General features: G+C 44.0%; 1 protein-coding gene across 4 annotated transcripts in view; it reads left to right on the top strand.

Moving 5' to 3' along the window:
- The window catches only part of FOXN3 (forkhead box N3), a 214324-nt gene that overhangs the window by 143284 nt on the left and 52543 nt on the right, over positions 1–18497 (top strand). For all 4 annotated transcript variants that reach the window (XM_088462515.1, XM_088462516.1, XM_088462514.1 and 1 more), the window contains exon 4: positions 4014–4078. In XM_088462515.1, coding sequence (XP_088318641.1) covers positions 4014–4078 — 65 coding nt within the window. The remainder of the gene's footprint in view (positions 1–4013; positions 4079–18497) is intronic.

Genomic DNA, 18497 nt, shown 5'->3' on the forward strand with positions numbered 1-18497 from the left:
GATTTTCTGTCAGATTATCTTTCAGATTATCTGTCAGATTTTTTAAAATGTAATAAATGATTTTTTTGAACTACAACTATTTTTGCATATTCCCTTAATGAAAATCGTTCAGGTGACAAGTCTGAGTGAACTACAAAATACAAACGTGAACGCGCATGAACGATAATCGTTCATCCTTTGACTCAGAAAGTGAACGATTTTTTCAAACGATATTGTTTAACAATAATCGTTCAAAAAATCGTTGTGTGTGTGTATGCAGATTTAGATTTAGGATTGTATAGTTTGTCCCATTACTTTTGGCCCCTTAAAAAGTGGGAGGCACATATAGAACCCGTTGTAATTCCTTCACCGTTCACCTGATTTGGATGTAATTACCCTCAAATTAAATCTGAAAGTCTGCAGTTAAAGCACATCTTGTTTGTTTAATTTCAAAGCCATTGTGGTGGTGAATAGAGGCCAAAATATGAAAGTTCTGTCAATGTCCCAATATTTATGCACCTGACTGTATATTTCTCTTATTGAGAAATAACTGTTATATTGACTCTATTGGAAACAGAGAGAAGGTTTTTATCGGTTAATGTATTTCTGATTTGGTCAGACATATTATGTGATTAGACAGTATTTGATACTATTGGAGTATCCATTGTTATATTTGTGTCAGTTTACATCATATTGCCATTTGTCATTGTTTTGTCATATTTTATTTTTATGTGATTCAGTACGGTTTTATTTCATTACATTAGGTTTGTCCATAGATATATTTTTTATTTTATTTTTTTTCATGCAATAAATTATTTATTTGACCAGCGCTTTTCATAAATTCTTTTGCATATATTTCAATCCCTTGGGGTGATCCAGTATCCCTCAAATTTTGTGGGAGCAGCGGTCTAATTAGTTAACCCTTTAAGGTTGTTTAGTGTTATATACGCACATTAGTGCTGGACATTTTTACCGAGAAGGCTAGCGCCTAAATATTTGTACATATTTAAAAAAAAAAAAAGTAGCCTGCACCCTCGGGAATGCCCCCTTAAAGCGAAATATGCAAAAAAAAAAAATTCGGGACACTCCAAAAAAATAACTCAAAATTTTGGGGAGAAAAAAAACATAACAGTTTTTAAAAATAGCAAAATAGGTTCAGGGCTATTCTGTAAGTATGCGGCAGGTGTTTTCTAGAATAGGCTATTAGCGTCAGGTGCATTTTTGCAGAATTTTGAAAAAATTAGTTTAGGGACTTAAGAATATGCTAGTACCTATTTTCGTGTACCCCAAATTTGAAGGGAACTCTTTTTTAAAAATGAAAAAAAAAAAGTGAAGTGCTCTTCTGCGTCACTTCTTCAATGTCGGGGAAAAAAACACCCGCCGTGGCTATTTAAAAACCCGACTCTCTTCTGCAGGCAAACACGGGGGTACCCGTATTGATCCCTCAGGTCTGGACATCTTTAGGGGGTCCTGCAATTAATTCCTGTATTTTTCTCGCCGATTCAAGTTTTACCTGTTCCCGTCTACTTTGCAATTGAATACGGGGAATAGCGGGCACGTTCGCGATACTTTTCCGCCTGGAAAACAGGAGAAGGAGGCAAAAAGTCCAGCAGGCGTAAAGTCTGGACTTTTCGCCTCAAATTGAATACGAGCCTATATCTGTAGAATGCAGCTTATCCACTCACTAGAAGCCAGTGACATCACTGAGAATCCAGTTACTAAGAATCAGTGACATCACTGACATTAGGCCTCTAGGATGTCACTAGTACATAGTGAAGTAATAGGCTGGTCATTGTTACAGCCAGCAAGCACTGTGTGAGGGGAATGGGTACAGCGATAACATATATTGTTTAATAGATTCCCAGTAACATTGAGTTGTTTATTCTGTCTCCTCTTGTTGCCATATCACTGTCTGTCTTCGGTGAATGATCTTGTGAAGTTGGAATGAGGTTTGAGGGTGTCCGAGCCTGGCCATAAACAAGACTGGGTATTTGGACGGCCGGCTTTGTGTTGGTTGAGATTTCCTCTGCTTGCTGGGAAGATGACATGAATGAGCTGCTGAGATGTGAAGAGCTCTTCTGTGAATGATTTGCCGGCCACAAATCGCTCCTTAATTCCTCTGAAATGTGATGGGGCAGGAGCTAAGTATCCATGTGACTCCTCAGTACCTCCTGTCTTAGGGTCATTACACTGACTGGTGATGGGGCAGGAGCTAAGTATCCATGTGACTCCTCAGTACCTCCTGTCTTAGGGTCATTACACTGACTGGTGATGGGGCAGGAGCTAAGTATACATGTGACTCCTCAGTACCTCCTGTCTTAGGGTCATTACACTGACTGGTGATGGGGCAGGAGCTAAGTATCCATGTGACTCCTCAGTACCTCCTCTCTTAGTGTCATTACACTGACTGGTGATGGGGCAGGAGCTAAGTATACATGTGACTCCTCAGTACCTCCTGTCTTAGGGTCATTACACTGACTGGTGATGGGGCAGGAGCTAAGTATCCATGTGACTCCTCAGTACCTCCTGTCTTAGGGTCATTACACTGACTGGTGATGGGGCAGGAGCTAAGTATCCATGTGACTCCTCAGTACCTCCTGTCTTAGGGTCATTACACTGACTGGTGATGGGGCAGGAGCTAAGTATCCATGTGACTCCTCAGTACCTCCTGTCTTAGGGTCATTACACTGACTGGTGATGGGGCAGGAGCTAAGTATCCATGTGACTCCTCAGTACCTCCTCTCTTAGTGTCATTACACTGACTGGTGATGGGGCAGGAGCTAAGTATACATGTGACTCCTCAGTACCTCCTGTCTTAGGGTCATTACACTGACTGGTGATGGGGCAGGAGCTAAGTATCCATGTGACTCCTCAGTACCTCCTGTCTTAGGGTCATTACACTGACTGGTGATGGGGCAGGAGCTAAGTATCCATGTGACTCCTCAGTACCTCCTGTCTTAGGGTCATTACACTGACTGGTGATGGGGCAGGAGCTAAGTATCCATGTGACTCCCCAGTACCTCCTGTCTTAGGGTCATTACACTGACTGGTGATGGGGCAGGAGCTAAGTATCCATGTGACTCCTCAGTACCTCCTGTCTTAGGGTCATTACACTGACTGGTGATGGGGCAGGAGCTAAGTATACATGTGACTCCTCAGTACCTCCTGTCTTAGGGTCATTACACTGACTGGTGATGGGGCAGGAGCTAAGTATCCATGTGACTCCCCAGTACCTCCTGTCTTAGGGTCATTACACTGACTGGTGATGGGGCAGGAGCTAAGTATCCATGTGACTCCTCAGTACCTCCAGTCTTAGGGTTATTACACTGAAGTGTATATATTAGTATTCACTCTAGCACCCTGCACCTGTCACAACCCCATGCAGTTCTTCTTTCCTGCCTGGTGTGTCGCTCTCCGATCTGGTGCCTCTAGCACATACTGCTTAATCTCAGTAGTTTGTTGCATCTTCTGAGTGTGCTAGAAGCAGCAGAGCAGTGAGCGACACCCCAAGCAGGAAAGAGGAGCCTGCATAGGTTGTGACAGGAGCAGGGTGCTAGAAGGAAGACTATGTATATAAATACTGCACAGAAATACACTGCAAACATGAACTGTGTGTCCTTATAGATGTCCCTATTGAGCTACTGATGTTGGATCACCCCACTATAATGCCCCCATCATAATTACATGCAATAGTGATGCCATATACTGCACAATGTATGGAGGGATCTGCATTCACTGCCTGGAGTCAGCTGAGCCACAATGGTGTGTGTGTGTATAGATGTGTGTGTGTGTGTGTGTGTATATGTATAGTTGTATAGGTGTGTGTGTATCGTAACAGGCTTGATAACCAAGCAGTCCAGAGCGTTTTCCAGCCGTCTCAGTCTGCGCCATCGCCGATCGGTGTTTGGCCGGCTTCGTGCTTCGGCAGCTGCTTATATGTGTGGTGGCCTCTATGGGAGAAACCAGTGTTTAATACATTCCTGTATCTGATACATTGTGCAATCTGCTGATACATTGTTTCTGTCTGTCTACAGCACATCCGTTCCACCCCTGTGGCCTGGAAGCGGCTTTTTCAAGAAGAACGGAGCTTTGCTACAAGGTAGGTTCCTGGCGCCCCTCCGCTTAGCGTGGCCCTCGGTTACTGTGGTCACCCAGAGCAGGGGCCCACAGCTGTCTTATTGGCTGTTTTTTTTGTACTTCACTGTCTATTCTCTGCCTCCCCCAAATTGTCACCACTGCTCCTCCACCCTCAGACAAACTTAGCGGATGTGAGCTGTGCTCCACATAGTGTCACGTATTGCAGTACATACAGCTGAACGGCTCGATGTGTCCGGGTCCATTCTGTTCCCAACCATCTGAGGAATACCTGCTGTTTGTGTTACATTGTGGCACAGATCAAGGCTGTGCATTGTGGTGGCATCGCACTAGGTTTGTGCTGTCAGGGCATGATAATAGATACTGTGCAGGGTTCTTCCTACTGTCGGAGCTGATGGGGAAGATGCACTTGCTGTATTCCAGCGATGGTCTCGTGAATTTGTCACCTATCACAGATGTTTCACTGTAGCCGGATATTAGCGCATGGTGAAAGGGTAGGAAAGCAGGCGGCGTCCCCTCTACATGGTGGTCAGAGCTCGCTATAGCTCACATTTACCTGGAGTTATACCCCTGTGTGAGAGGCTGAGAGCCAGATGGAGAAAAGGACTGCAATGAGCAGAATGTGGCTTGCTCCGGTGTGTGAGCTGCCATGAAAGGACCGAAACATCGGCTGTCTTGTGCACACTCACGTGAGATGGTATTTATGGAAAAAAACTGGTCCTGTTTCCTCAATACAATATATATATTACACTTGTATTAAGTTTTAAAGAAAAAAAAAAAGTTGTGTGTTTTCCTTCAGATTAGAGGTCTTGTTTTCACCTGTTGCTGAGAGTAAATGGCGCTTTGCTGGACATGGCGGGGTCAGGCGGATGCGCGTGGATTGCGTTCCACCTCATTAGAATGTTGCAGGCGGCATTCTTATACCTGTGCCAAGAACAATTTATTGGGGTCCTAAGCAATCAGTGACGCAATATTTTATTTATCATTGTGATTTTTGTCAATACCTCTCTCAGCAAATGAATTCATTATTAATCATACAGACAGTAAATGATCATAATCTTCTCCACTGTGTTGCAGATAATAATTGCCCCCTCTGTTCGGAGTAATGTTGGGTGACTGACTGTGGTATAAAACCTTTCTGAGAGCTCTTTACATTGATTGTAGGTTGCAGCGGTTTTGTACATTACATTTGTGCTAGCCACTCATCACAGTTTGCACCCTATAGCGTTGTCACATTTTAGTGGGGCTTTTTCCGCCCCGGTGCAGTAATTATAATCACCTATTATAAAAGGTGCAGCAGCTTCTCCCCCGGATACAACAAAGGAGGGAGAGTAAACCCTTCTCGCAGTCCCTTTTTTGCTCAGACCTGGAAAGAGTTGAAGTACAAACCGTCCTGCACCCACCTCCTAACTAAACAGGCGAAGGTTTAGTGGCGTAGTTTGGTTGCCATAGCAGCCCCTAGGTGTGGCTGGAAATTACAGGGTAAAAGCATGCTGCCGGTTTAATGCTAGGTGTGTATACAGGTTGTTATCTGCAATATGATGCCTGCAGTGTTCGGCCCTAGCAACCTATTGTGAGGGCCCTTAACACCTTCCTGCCAGAGACATCAACATTATAGCTTTAAAATCTTGTGTGCTAGATTTGTGTACAGTTTGCATATAAGGAGGGGTTCTCCATTTTCATGTAACTTTATTTATTGCCTTATATGTTCCCTCCTGATGTTTTATTGTAAATCTTTTTTTTTTTTTCGGCCTGGTCTTTAAGTTATCTGGAAGAGTTTTGTTATGTTGCCCTTGGATACGACACAAATCCGCTCTATAGTTCACCTAGGTCCATTGCAGGTAGCCCTTGGCAGACTTGTTTCTTAATTCCTGAAAATAACTACTGAGTGAATGGGCAATGTAATTGGGAGAAGTTGCAGGAGGTAGAGTTCTGTGATAGCCTTTGTAAAGACTTGTGCATAGAATTCTTCCTGTACATAGCAGAGAGATGGTTTATTATGTAACCTCTCCTCTCAGTGACGCTGGATACACACCTTAGGACAATGCAACCCAGTAATGCAATGTAACGATAGAATTGCGTCGCTGTACGCACTACACGATGCGACATGTAACAGCGCCATGTTGCCGTGGAATCGTCCCATCTGATGTACAGCACAGCAGATGGAGTGAATGATGGATATGGGGATACACATATGATGTACAGCACAGCAGATGGAGTGAATGATGGATATGGGGATACACATATGATGTGCAGCACAGCAGATGGAGAGAATGATGAATATGGGGATACACATTATATGATGTACAGCACAGCAGATGGAGAGAATGATGGATATGGGGATACACATTATATGATGTACAGCACAGCAGATGGAGTGAATGATGGATATGGGGATACACATTATATGATGCACAGCAGATGGAGTGAATGATGGATTTGGGGATACACATTATATGATGTACAGCACATCAGAGGGAGTGAATGATGGATATGGGGATATACACATTATATGATCAGCAGATGGAGAGAATGATGGATATGGGGATACACATTATATGATGCACAGCAGATGGAGTGAATGATGGATATGGGGATACACATTATATGATGTACAGCACAGCAGATGGAGTGAATGATGGATATGGGGATACACATTATATGATGTACAGCACAGCAGATGGAGTGAATGATGGATATGGGGATACACATTATATGATGTACAGCACAGCAAATGGAGAGAATGATGGATATGGGGATATACACATTATATGATGTACAGCACATCAGAGGGAGTGAATGATGGATATGGGGATACACCTTATATGATGTACAGCACAGCAGATGGAGTGAATGATGGATATGGGGATATACACATTATATGATGTACAGCACATCAGAGGGAGTGAATGATGGATATGGGGATATACACATTATATGATGTACAGCACATCAGAGGGAGAGAATGATGGATATGGGGATACACCTTATATGATGTACAGCACAGCAGATGGAGTGAATGATGGATATGGGGGATACACATATGATGTACAGCACAGCAGAGGGAGTGAATGATGGATATGGGGATACACATTATATGATGTACAGCACAGCAGCTGGAGTGAATGATGGATATGGGGATATACACATTATATGATCAGCAGATGGAGAGAATGATGGATATGGGGATACACATTATATGATGTACAGCACAGCAGATGGAGTGAATGATGGATATGGGGATACACATTATATGATGCACAGCAGCTGGAGTGAATGATGGATATGGGGATACACATTATATGATGTACAGCAGATGGAGTGAATGATGGATATGGGGATACACATTATATGATGTACAGCACAGCAGATGGAGAGAATGATGGATATGGGGATATACACATTATATGATGTACAGCACAGCAGATGGAGAGAATGATGGATATGGGGATATACACATTATATGATGTACAGCACAGCAGATGGAGTGAATGATGGATATGGGCATACACATTATATGATGCACAGCAGATGGAGTGAATGATGGATATGGGGATACACATTATATGATGTACAGCAGATGGAGTGAATGATGGATATGGGGATACACATTATATGATGTACAGCACAGCAGATGGAGAGAATGATGGATATGGGGATATACACATTATATGATGTACAGCACAGCAGATGGAGTGAATGATGGATATGGGCATACACATTATATGATGCACAGCAGATGGAGTGAATGATGGATATGGGGATACACATTATATGATGCACAGCAGATGGAGTGAATGATGGATTTGGGGATACACATTATATGATGTACAGCACATCAGAGGGAGTGAATGATGGATATGGGGATATACACATTATATGATCAGCAGATGGAGAGAATGATGGATATGGGGATACACATTATATGATGCACAGCACAGCAGATGGAGTGAATGATGGATATGGGGATATACACATTATATGATGTACAGCACAGCAGATGGAGTGAATGATGGATATGGGCATACACATTATATGATGCACAGCAGATGGAGTGAATGATGGATATGGGGATACACATTATATGATGTACAGCACAGCAGATGGAGTGAATGATGGATATGGGGATATACACATTATATGATCAGCAGATGGAGAGAATGATGGATATGGGGATACACATTATATGATGTACAGCACAGCAGATGGAGAGAATGATGGATATGGGGATATACACATTATATGATGTACAGCACAGCAGATGGAGTGAATGATGGATATGGGCATACACATTATATGATGCACAGCAGATGGAGTGAATGATGGATATGGGGATACACATTATATGATGTACAGCACAGCAGATGGAGTGAATGATGGATATGGGGATATACACATTATATGATGTACAGCACAGCAGCTGGAGTAAATGATGGATATGGGGATACACATTATATGATGTACAGCACAGCAGATGGAGTGAATGATGGATATGGGGATACACATTATATGATGTACAGCACAGCAGATGGAGAGAATGATGGATATGGGGATATACACATTATATGATGTACAGCACAGCAGATGGAGTGAATGATGGATATGGGGATACACATTATATGATGTACAGCACAGCAGATGGAGAGAATGATGGATATGGGGATATACACATTATATGATGTACAGCACAGCAGATGGAGTGAATGATGGATATGGGCATACACATTATATGATGCACAGCAGATGGAGTGAATGATGGATATGGGGATACACATTATATGATGTACAGCACAGCAGATGGAAAGAATGATGGATATGGGGATATACACATTATATGATGTACAGCACAGCAGATGAAGTGAATGATGGATATGGGCATACACATTATATGATGCACAGCAGATGGAGTGAATGATGGATATGGGGATACACATTATATGATGTACAGCACAGCAGAGGGAGTGAATGATGGATATGGGGATACACATTATATGATGTACAGCACAGCAGATGGAGAGAATGATGGATATGGGGATATACACATTATATGATGTACAGCACAGCAGATGGAGTGAATGATGGATATGGGGATACACATTATATGATGTACAGCACAGCAGATGGAGTGAATGATGGATATGGGGATATACACATTATATGATGTACAGCACAACAGCTGGAGTAAATGATGGATATGGGGATACACATTATATGATGTACAGCATAGCAGATGGAGTGAATGATGGATATGGGGATACACATTATATGATGTACAGCACAGCAGATGGAGAGAGTGATGGATATGGGGATATACACATTATATGATGTACAGCACAGCAGATGGAGTGAATGATGGATATGGGCATACACATTATATGATGCACAGCAGATGGAGTGAATGATGGATATGGGGATACACATTATATGATGTACAGCACAGCAGATGGAGTGAATGATGGATATGGGGATACACATTATATGATGCACAGCAGATGGAGTGAATGATGGATTTGGGGATACACATTATATGATGTACAGCACATCAGAGGGAGTGAATGATGGATATGGGGATATACACATTATATGATCAGCAGATGGAGAGAATGATGGATATGGGGATACACATTATATGATGTACAGCACAGCAGATGGAGAGAATGATGGATATGGGGATATACACATTATATGATGTACAGCACAGCAGATGGAGTGAATGATGGATATGGGCATACACATTATATGATGCACAGCAGATGGAGTGAATGATGGATATGGGGATACACATTATATGATGTACAGCACAGCAGATGGAGTGAATGATGGATATGGGGATATACACATTATATGATCAGCAGATGGAGAGAATGATGGATATGGGGATACACATTATATGATGTACAGCACAGCAGATGGAGAGAATGATGGATATGGGGATATACACATTATATGATGTACAGCACAGCAGATGGAGTGAATGATGGATATGGGCATACACATTATATGATGCACAGCAGATGGAGTGAATGATGGATATGGGGATACACATTATATGATGTACAGCACAGCAGATGGAGAGAATGATGGATATGGGGATATACACATTATATGATGTACAGCACAGCAGATGGAGTGAATGATGGATATGGGGATACACATTATATGATGTACAGCACAGCAGATGGAGAGAATGATGGATATGGGGATATACACATTATATGATGTACAGCACAGCAGATGGAGTGAATGATGGATATGGGCATACACATTATATGATGCACAGCAGATGGAGTGAATGATGGATATGGGGATACACATTATATGATGTACAGCACAGCAGAGGGAGTGAATGATGGATATGGGGATACACATTATATGATGTACAGCACAGCAGATGGAGAGAATGATGGATATGGGGATATACACATTATATGATGTACAGCACAGCAGATGGAGTGAATGATGGATATGGGGATACACATTATATGATGTACAGCACAGCAGATGGAGTGAATGATGGATATGGGGATATACACATTATATGATGTACAGCACAACAGCTGGAGTAAATGATGGATATGGGGATACACATTATATGATGTACAGCATAGCAGATGGAGTGAATGATGGATATGGGGATACACATTATATGATGTACAGCACAGCAGATGGAGAGAATGATGGATATGGGGATATACACATTATATGATGTACAGCACAGCATATGGAGTGAATGATGGATATGGGCATACACATTATATGATGCACAGCAGATGGAGTGAATGATGGATATGGGGATACACATTATATGATGTACAGCACAGCAGATGGAGTGAATGATGGATATGGGGATATACACATTATATGATGTACAGCACAGCAGCTGGAGTAAATGATGGATATGGGGATACACATTATATGATGTACAGCACAGCAGCTGGAGTGAATGATGGATATGGGGATACACATTATATGATGTACAGCACAGCAGATGGAGTGAATGATGGATATGGGCATACACATTATATGATGCACAGCAGATGGAGTGAATGATGGATATGGGGATACACATTATATGATGTACAGCACAGCAGATGGAGTGAATGATGGATATGGGGATATACACATTATATGATGTACAGCACAGCAGCTGGAGTAAATGATGGATATGGGGATACACATTATATGATGTACAGCACAGCAGATGGAGTGAATGATGGATATGGGGATACACATATGATGTACAGCACAGCAGATGGAGAGAATGATGGATATGGGGATATACACATTATATGATGTACAGCACAGCAGATGGAGTGAATGATGGATATGGGGATACACATTATATGATGTACAGCACAGCAGATGGAGAGAATGATGGATATGGGGATATACACATTATATGATGTACAGCACAGCAGATGGAGTGAATGATGGATATGGGCATACACATTATATGATGCACAGCAGATGGAGTGAATTATGGATATGGGGATACACATTATATGATGTACAGCACAGCAGATGGAAAGAATGATGGATATGGGGATATACACATTATATGATGTACAGCACAGCAGATGAAGTGAATGATGGATATGGGCATACACATATGATGCACAGCAGATGGAGTGAATGATGGATATGGGGATACACATTATATGATGTACAGCACAGCAGAGGGAGTGAATGATGGATATGGGGATACACATTATATGATGTACAGCACAGCAGATGGAGAGAATGATGGATATGGGGATATACACATTATATGATGTACAGCACAGCAGATGGAGTGAATGATGGATATGGGGATACACATTATATGATGTACAGCACAGCAGATGGAGTGAATGATGGATATGGGGATATACACATTATATGATGTACAGCACAACAGCTGGAGTAAATGATGGATATGGGGATACACATTATATGATGTACAGCATAGCAGATGGAGTGAATGATGGATATGGGGATACACATTATATGATGTACAGCACAGCAGATGGAGAGAATGATGGATATGGGGATATACACATTATATGATGTACAGCACAGCATATGGAGTGAATGATGGATATGGGCATACACATTATATGATGCACAGCAGATGGAGTGAATGATGGATATGGGGATACACATTATATGATGTACAGCACAGCAGCTGGAGTAAATGATGGATATGGGGATACACATTATATGATGTACAGCACAGCAGCTGGAGTGAATGATGGATATGGGGATACACATTATATGATGTACAGCACAGCAGATGGAGTGAATGATGGATATGGGGATACACATTATATGATGCACAGCAGCTGGAGTGAATGATGGATATGGGGATACACATTATATGATGTACAGCAGATGGAGTGAATGATGGATATGGGGATACACATTATATGATGTACAGCACAGCAGAGGGAGTGAATGATGGATATGGGGATACACATTATATGATGTACAGCACAGCAGATGGAGAGAATGATGGATATGGGGATATACACATTATATGATGTACAGCACAGCAGATGGAGTGAATGATGGATATGGGCATACACATTATATGATGCACAGCAGATGGAGTGAATGATGGATATGGGGATACACATTATATGATGTACAGCACAGCAGATGGAGTGAATGATGGATATGGGGATATACACATTATATGATGTACAGCACAGCAGCTGGAGTAAATGATGGATATGGGGATACACATTATATGATGTACAGCACAGCAGATGGAGTGAATGATGTATATTTGGATACACATTATATGATGTACAGCACAGCAGATGGAGAGAATGATGGATATGGGGATATACACATTATATGATGTACAGCACAGCAGATGGAGTGAATGATGGTTATGGGCATACACATTATATGATGCACAGCAGATGGAGTGAATGATGGATATGGGGATACACATTATATGATGTACAGCACAGCAGAGGGAGTGAATGATGGATATGGGGATACACATATGATGCACAGCACAGCAGATGGAGTGAATAATGGATATGGGGATATACACATTATATGATGTGCAGCACAGCAGATGGAGTGAATGATGGATATGGGGATATACACATTATATGATGTGTATGATACATGGTTCCGATCAGAGTCTACCCAGCTTTACACCTTACAAGATCACCTAATGAAAATTGTGAGATATAAAAATTAGAAAGACTTTTTTTTTTCTGACCACAGGTGTTTGTAGAAGAGGTTATTATCCATCAGTGTCATGCCCCAGAGACCCTCAGTTCTTATTCACAAAATCCATTTGGATCGGACTAAAAAATCAGATCATTCGATCCCCCCGTTTTGATGCATGTGTGAGGCTATTGGCCGTCCTGGGAATGTTAAATGTAGGGCAGCACTTGTGCGCCTCATAGTCTGCGCAGTTTAGGCTTCTTACTTTCAGCGTTCGGTCCATGTGACAGGGTCGTAACCCAGAGTTACCCTCAGGCATCTTCCTTAGGTATTACCTTGTGCTTTAGGCTTAGTGGCCTTGTCAGATCTAGGAGGTTGTATACTGCACATAGAGCTCCTGGAGCTATTCAGCGCGCTGCTAACCCCGACTAAGGACTTCTTCTCACACCCCTCCTGGGGTGTGAGCAGAAATCCGACAAATCTCCTGGCGCGATACTGTTTTCTGCCCTTAGCACTGTGGAAACATCATTGCTCCAGGCAGTTTAGTGGGAGAATGCCGGTTCTCGCGACTAAATACATGTTTAACGTGCGAGGGGCGCAAGAACCGGCATCCTACAACAACACAGCGCGTTGAATTGAATCGAGCCGTAGAGTGAACATACTTGGGAGCATTTAATAAAGCTGTTTTTGTTATACATTTAGAATTTCCTGCCATTAAGGTAGCGTGCCTTAACGCATGAGAAATGGAGTAAGCCATGTTATAAAACCGTGACGGTCCCATTTTACCATGTGGTCATATGATCTGCATTGCAAGATGACATTTATCCTATTATTATTCCACTATTCCTGCTTTTTATTAACACAGGAAAAACTGTGTGTAAATGAATATTCACTTTTAAACTTAAAATTCATTTGTTTTTAAAAATAATACAGGTTCAATTTCAAAATATTCTTTCTCTTACAACAATCAAAAGAAACACTTATAAAACAAAAAGTTGTTTTCAGGGCGCTGGGGAGAAGAAAAAAACATTCTGAGGATGTGACCCCTTTGAGGTTTCCTCTCCCAGCTGTACAGAGCGGGGCGTTCTGTCATTATTCAGATGTTTGTAGTCTTTTCAGATTGTTCAGAAATGGCCAATGCGCCTAATCAGGCTGTCTAATTAAGTAAGTGGGCTCCTTACCAGCAACTGGAAGAGGCCCCCGGGATTTCTGCCCCTCTGCTGGCTTTTTGAGTCGGGGGTCAGGAAAGTGCCCAGAACCCGCTCGTGTTTTAGCGCAGGACGATGGAGTCGGCCATACAAAACACTGTGTGCCCAGAGAATAAAGGTGTTCTCCCTTCTTGTTTAGAGAGGCCCTTTCCAGAGTTTGCACAAAGGAACGGTCAGCGGCTGGCGGCGAGGCCTGTGCCGTGCCAGTGAATTTCAGACGCTGTTTTCTCTGTCCTGAAAAATTTGACTTTGAGCCAGATTCCTTGCCAGTTATCACTTGGATTAAACGTTCCTGCTTGTGTTTTTAATTTACTTATTTAAAAGTAATGATCTCACAGCTGTTAACCAGACAGTATTGCCTAAAATCAAATACATTTATCATTAGCTCCCTGCCGGCGGTCCTGAGAGCAGTTTGTGTGGAGCGCAAGGTTTTTGTGGCATATATTTGCTCTTCTCGTGGTGGTGCAGCTACAATTGCTGGCAGAGTTGTTCTGTATTGTTCTTACCGCAGGTGAGGATGGTATCCGGCGAGGCACCCTGCTAAAACATCCTAGCGGGAACGCTAAGTTTATCTTGGCTTACTTCACCACTGATAGGCATTGCCTCTCACCATCAGTAACCATCTGTTACCGCCCCTACCTACTGGGAGTAGATAGTAACTTGCTGCCACTGCTTCTCCCAGGTTACTTCCACTCACACCTGGGACTGCTTCTCCCAGATTCCTACCACTCATACCTGGGCTGCTTCTCCCAAGTTCCTACCGCTCACACCTGGGCTGCTTCTCCCAGATTCCTACCGCTCATACCTGGGACTGCTTCTCCCAGGTTCCTGCCACACACACCTGGGACTGCTTCTCCCTGGTTCCTGCCGCTCACACCTGGGACTGCTTCTCCCAGATCCCTACACTCACACCTGGGACTGCTTCTCCCAGGCTCTTACCACTCACATCTGGGACTGCTTCTCCCAGGCTCTTACCACTCACACCTGGGACTGCTTCTCCTAGGCTCTTACCACTCACACCTAGGATTGCTTCTCCCAGGCTCTTACCACTCACATCTGGGACTGCTTCTCCCAGGCTCTTACCACTCACATCTGGGACTGCTTCTCCCAGGCTCTTACCACTCACACCTGGGACTGCTTCTCCCAGGCTCTTACCACTCACACCTGGGATTGCTTCTCCCAGGCTCTTACCACTCACACCTGGGATTGCTTCTCCCAGGCTCTTACCACTCACACCTGGGACTGCTTCTCCCAGGCTCTTACCACTCACACCTGGGACTGCTTCTCCCAGGCTCTTACCACTCACACCTGGGAATGCTTCTCCCAGGTTCCTCCCGCTCACACCTGGGAATGCTTCTCCCAGGTTCCTCCCGCTCACACCTGGGACTGCTTCTCCCAGGTTCCTCCCGCTCACACCTGGGACTGCTTCTCCCAGGTTCCTCCCACTCACACCTGGGACTGCTTCTCCCAGGTTCCTCCCACTCACACCTGGGACTGCTTCTCCCAGGTTCCTCCCGCTCACACCTGGGACTGCTTCTCCCAGGTTCCTGCTACTCACACCTGGGACTGCTTCTCCCAGGTTCCTCCCGCTCACACCTGGGACTGCTTCTCCCAGATTCCTGCTACTCACACCTGGGACTGCTTCTCCCAGGTTCCTCCCGCTCACACCTGGGACTGCTTCTCCCAGGCTGTTACCGCTCACACCTGGGACTGCTTCTCTCAGGTACCTCCCGCACACACCTGGGAGTGCTTCTCCCAGGCTCTTACCGCTCACACCTGGGAGTGCTTCTCCCAGGCTCTTACCGCTCACATCTGGGAGTGCTTCTCCCAGGCTCTTACCACTCACACCTGGGACGGCTTCTCCCAGGCTCTTACCACTCACACCTGGGACTGCTTCTCCCAGGTTCCTCCCGCTCACACCTGGGACTGCTTCTCCCAGGCTCTTACCACTCACACCTGGGACTGCTTCTCCTAGGCTCTTACCACTCACACCTGGGATTGCTTCTCCCAGGCTCTTACCACTCACACCTGGGACTGCTTCTCCCAGGCTCTTACCACTCACACCTGGGACTGCTTCTCCCAGGCTCTTACCACTCACACCTGGGACTGCTTCTCCCAGGCTCTTACCACTCTCACCTGGGACTGCTTCTCCCAGGTTCCTCCCGCTCACACCTGGGACTGCTTCTCCCAGGTTCCTCCCGCTCACACCTGGGACTGCCATTTTCAAACATAATGCTAAGTTCCAATTTAAAATGTATGGCTGGTGTCAGGCACCGTGTGTGTAAATGATGCACCAGAGCCCCAGATCACCTCCCGTGGCAAGGTAGCATGTTAACCCACCGGTGCCCTGCATGCATAGAGCTGCTGCAGCTGAGACGTTTGCAGGGCTGTGTACTGACTACTGTCAGGTGTCTGCAGCGGCATGCAGTCAACACCCACTGTAGGAGTATGAGTGGAACAAGTGGTCACAGGTGTCGGTAGTAGGAGATGGTGGTGGCAGCTTTACCTGCCCACTATGCTGTGGGAGGAGTCACTAACAGGTGGTAACTGATGGTGAGGGAATCCCTAGGAGCTCGGTGGGGCGTGGGCTTCCGGTCACAACCATTTACAGCCCAACTGATCAATATTTTTGTGGCACTTCTTTCTGCGGGAACCCAACAACAAGGTGTCTGACTAATAGGAATGACCTGAAGAAGTCTGTCTGTGGGAGAGGCTGGGAATGCCTCTTACTCAATTGTCTATTAAGGCGCACTAATTAACGCGCGCCCAATGTTGCAATTCAATTGTTTTTGGGCGCCAATTAACTATTGCGCCTGTCGTGTCTTGTCAGACTGTGTTTAGCCGCTCCTGTTTAGGGTGCCTAAACTACGGACTTTGCGCACATTTCTGCTCGACTCCTCAGGTGGTGGCGAGCAGAAATGCCTGTTCGCGCCCAAACAGAGCAACGATTGAATTGTTCCTTTGGACGACCAGCACAGACAGCCGCAGGCGCTGAACATGGAATGACCCCCCTATGAGTGGTAGTAATCCAATAATGCTGAAAATCCCTTTCTTATGGTGGCCATACACGGTGCGATGTGTAAGCGCATCTGATGTCGCATACCATTTCCCTTGAAAATTCTTCCCTTCAGATACAGGACGATTTGTGTTTAAAATGCAACGATTCCACAGAAGACCATACAATTTGTTCTATTGTACACTATTTGAAATGGCGGCGGGGAGTGGCCAGGGACATCACAGATCCTACATCGGATCCCAGATGAACAAAAGTACATGCAATGTGTGCCACATCATACACGATCGGTTCAGATCTCTCTGCAAAACCATCTGATCTGCGATCCAACTAGAGGACGGCAGGGACGCGCATCGGGGGTCGAAGAATACACAAAAAACACCTCTTTTCATACGATTGGTCTGTACAACCCGTCAAAACTCTTCATATCGGATAAAAAAATCGTCTGTGTATGGGCACCATTAGTGAATAGTTGTCGTATTTAAAGAAATTTGATAGTTATATGATTGATTTTTTTTTTGGACCTTTTCAACGTCCTTCTTTAATGGGGGGTTTCCACTTCAAATAGTTTTGTTAATGACACATTCTAATTATTATTATTATTTAACTTTTTATTAATATTATATAAAACCCATTTTTGTTTTTAACCAAATAATATATTACTTGAAGTAAGTAACCAGCTTGTTTGTACAATAAAGAAGCCTATTTCTGCAGAACATTGCACAGTGTTACACACCCCGCTGCAGAGCCCATGTATAACTCCTATAATTACTCATTTTCCTGGTCTCTGTGACCAGTGCGGAGATGAACACACTTAATGTTCTTGGAGCGTAGGCTGACTAGCAATGCGAACGCATGGCTACTTACAGCAGTGTAACTGGGTGACGCTCAGTGAGGGGGTGACGGTGGAACGCATGACTACTTACAGCAGTGTAACTGGGTGACGGTCAGTTATATGGGTGACGGTGGAACGCATGACTACTTACAGCAGTGTAACTGGGTGACGGTCAGTTATATGGGTGACGGTGGAACGCATG

This window comes from Taudactylus pleione, unplaced genomic scaffold (genome assembly GCF_031769625.1).
Source record: "Taudactylus pleione unplaced genomic scaffold, aTauple2 ptg001254l, whole genome shotgun sequence".
In the NCBI taxonomy this organism is placed as follows: domain Eukaryota; kingdom Metazoa; phylum Chordata; class Amphibia; order Anura; family Myobatrachidae; genus Taudactylus; species Taudactylus pleione.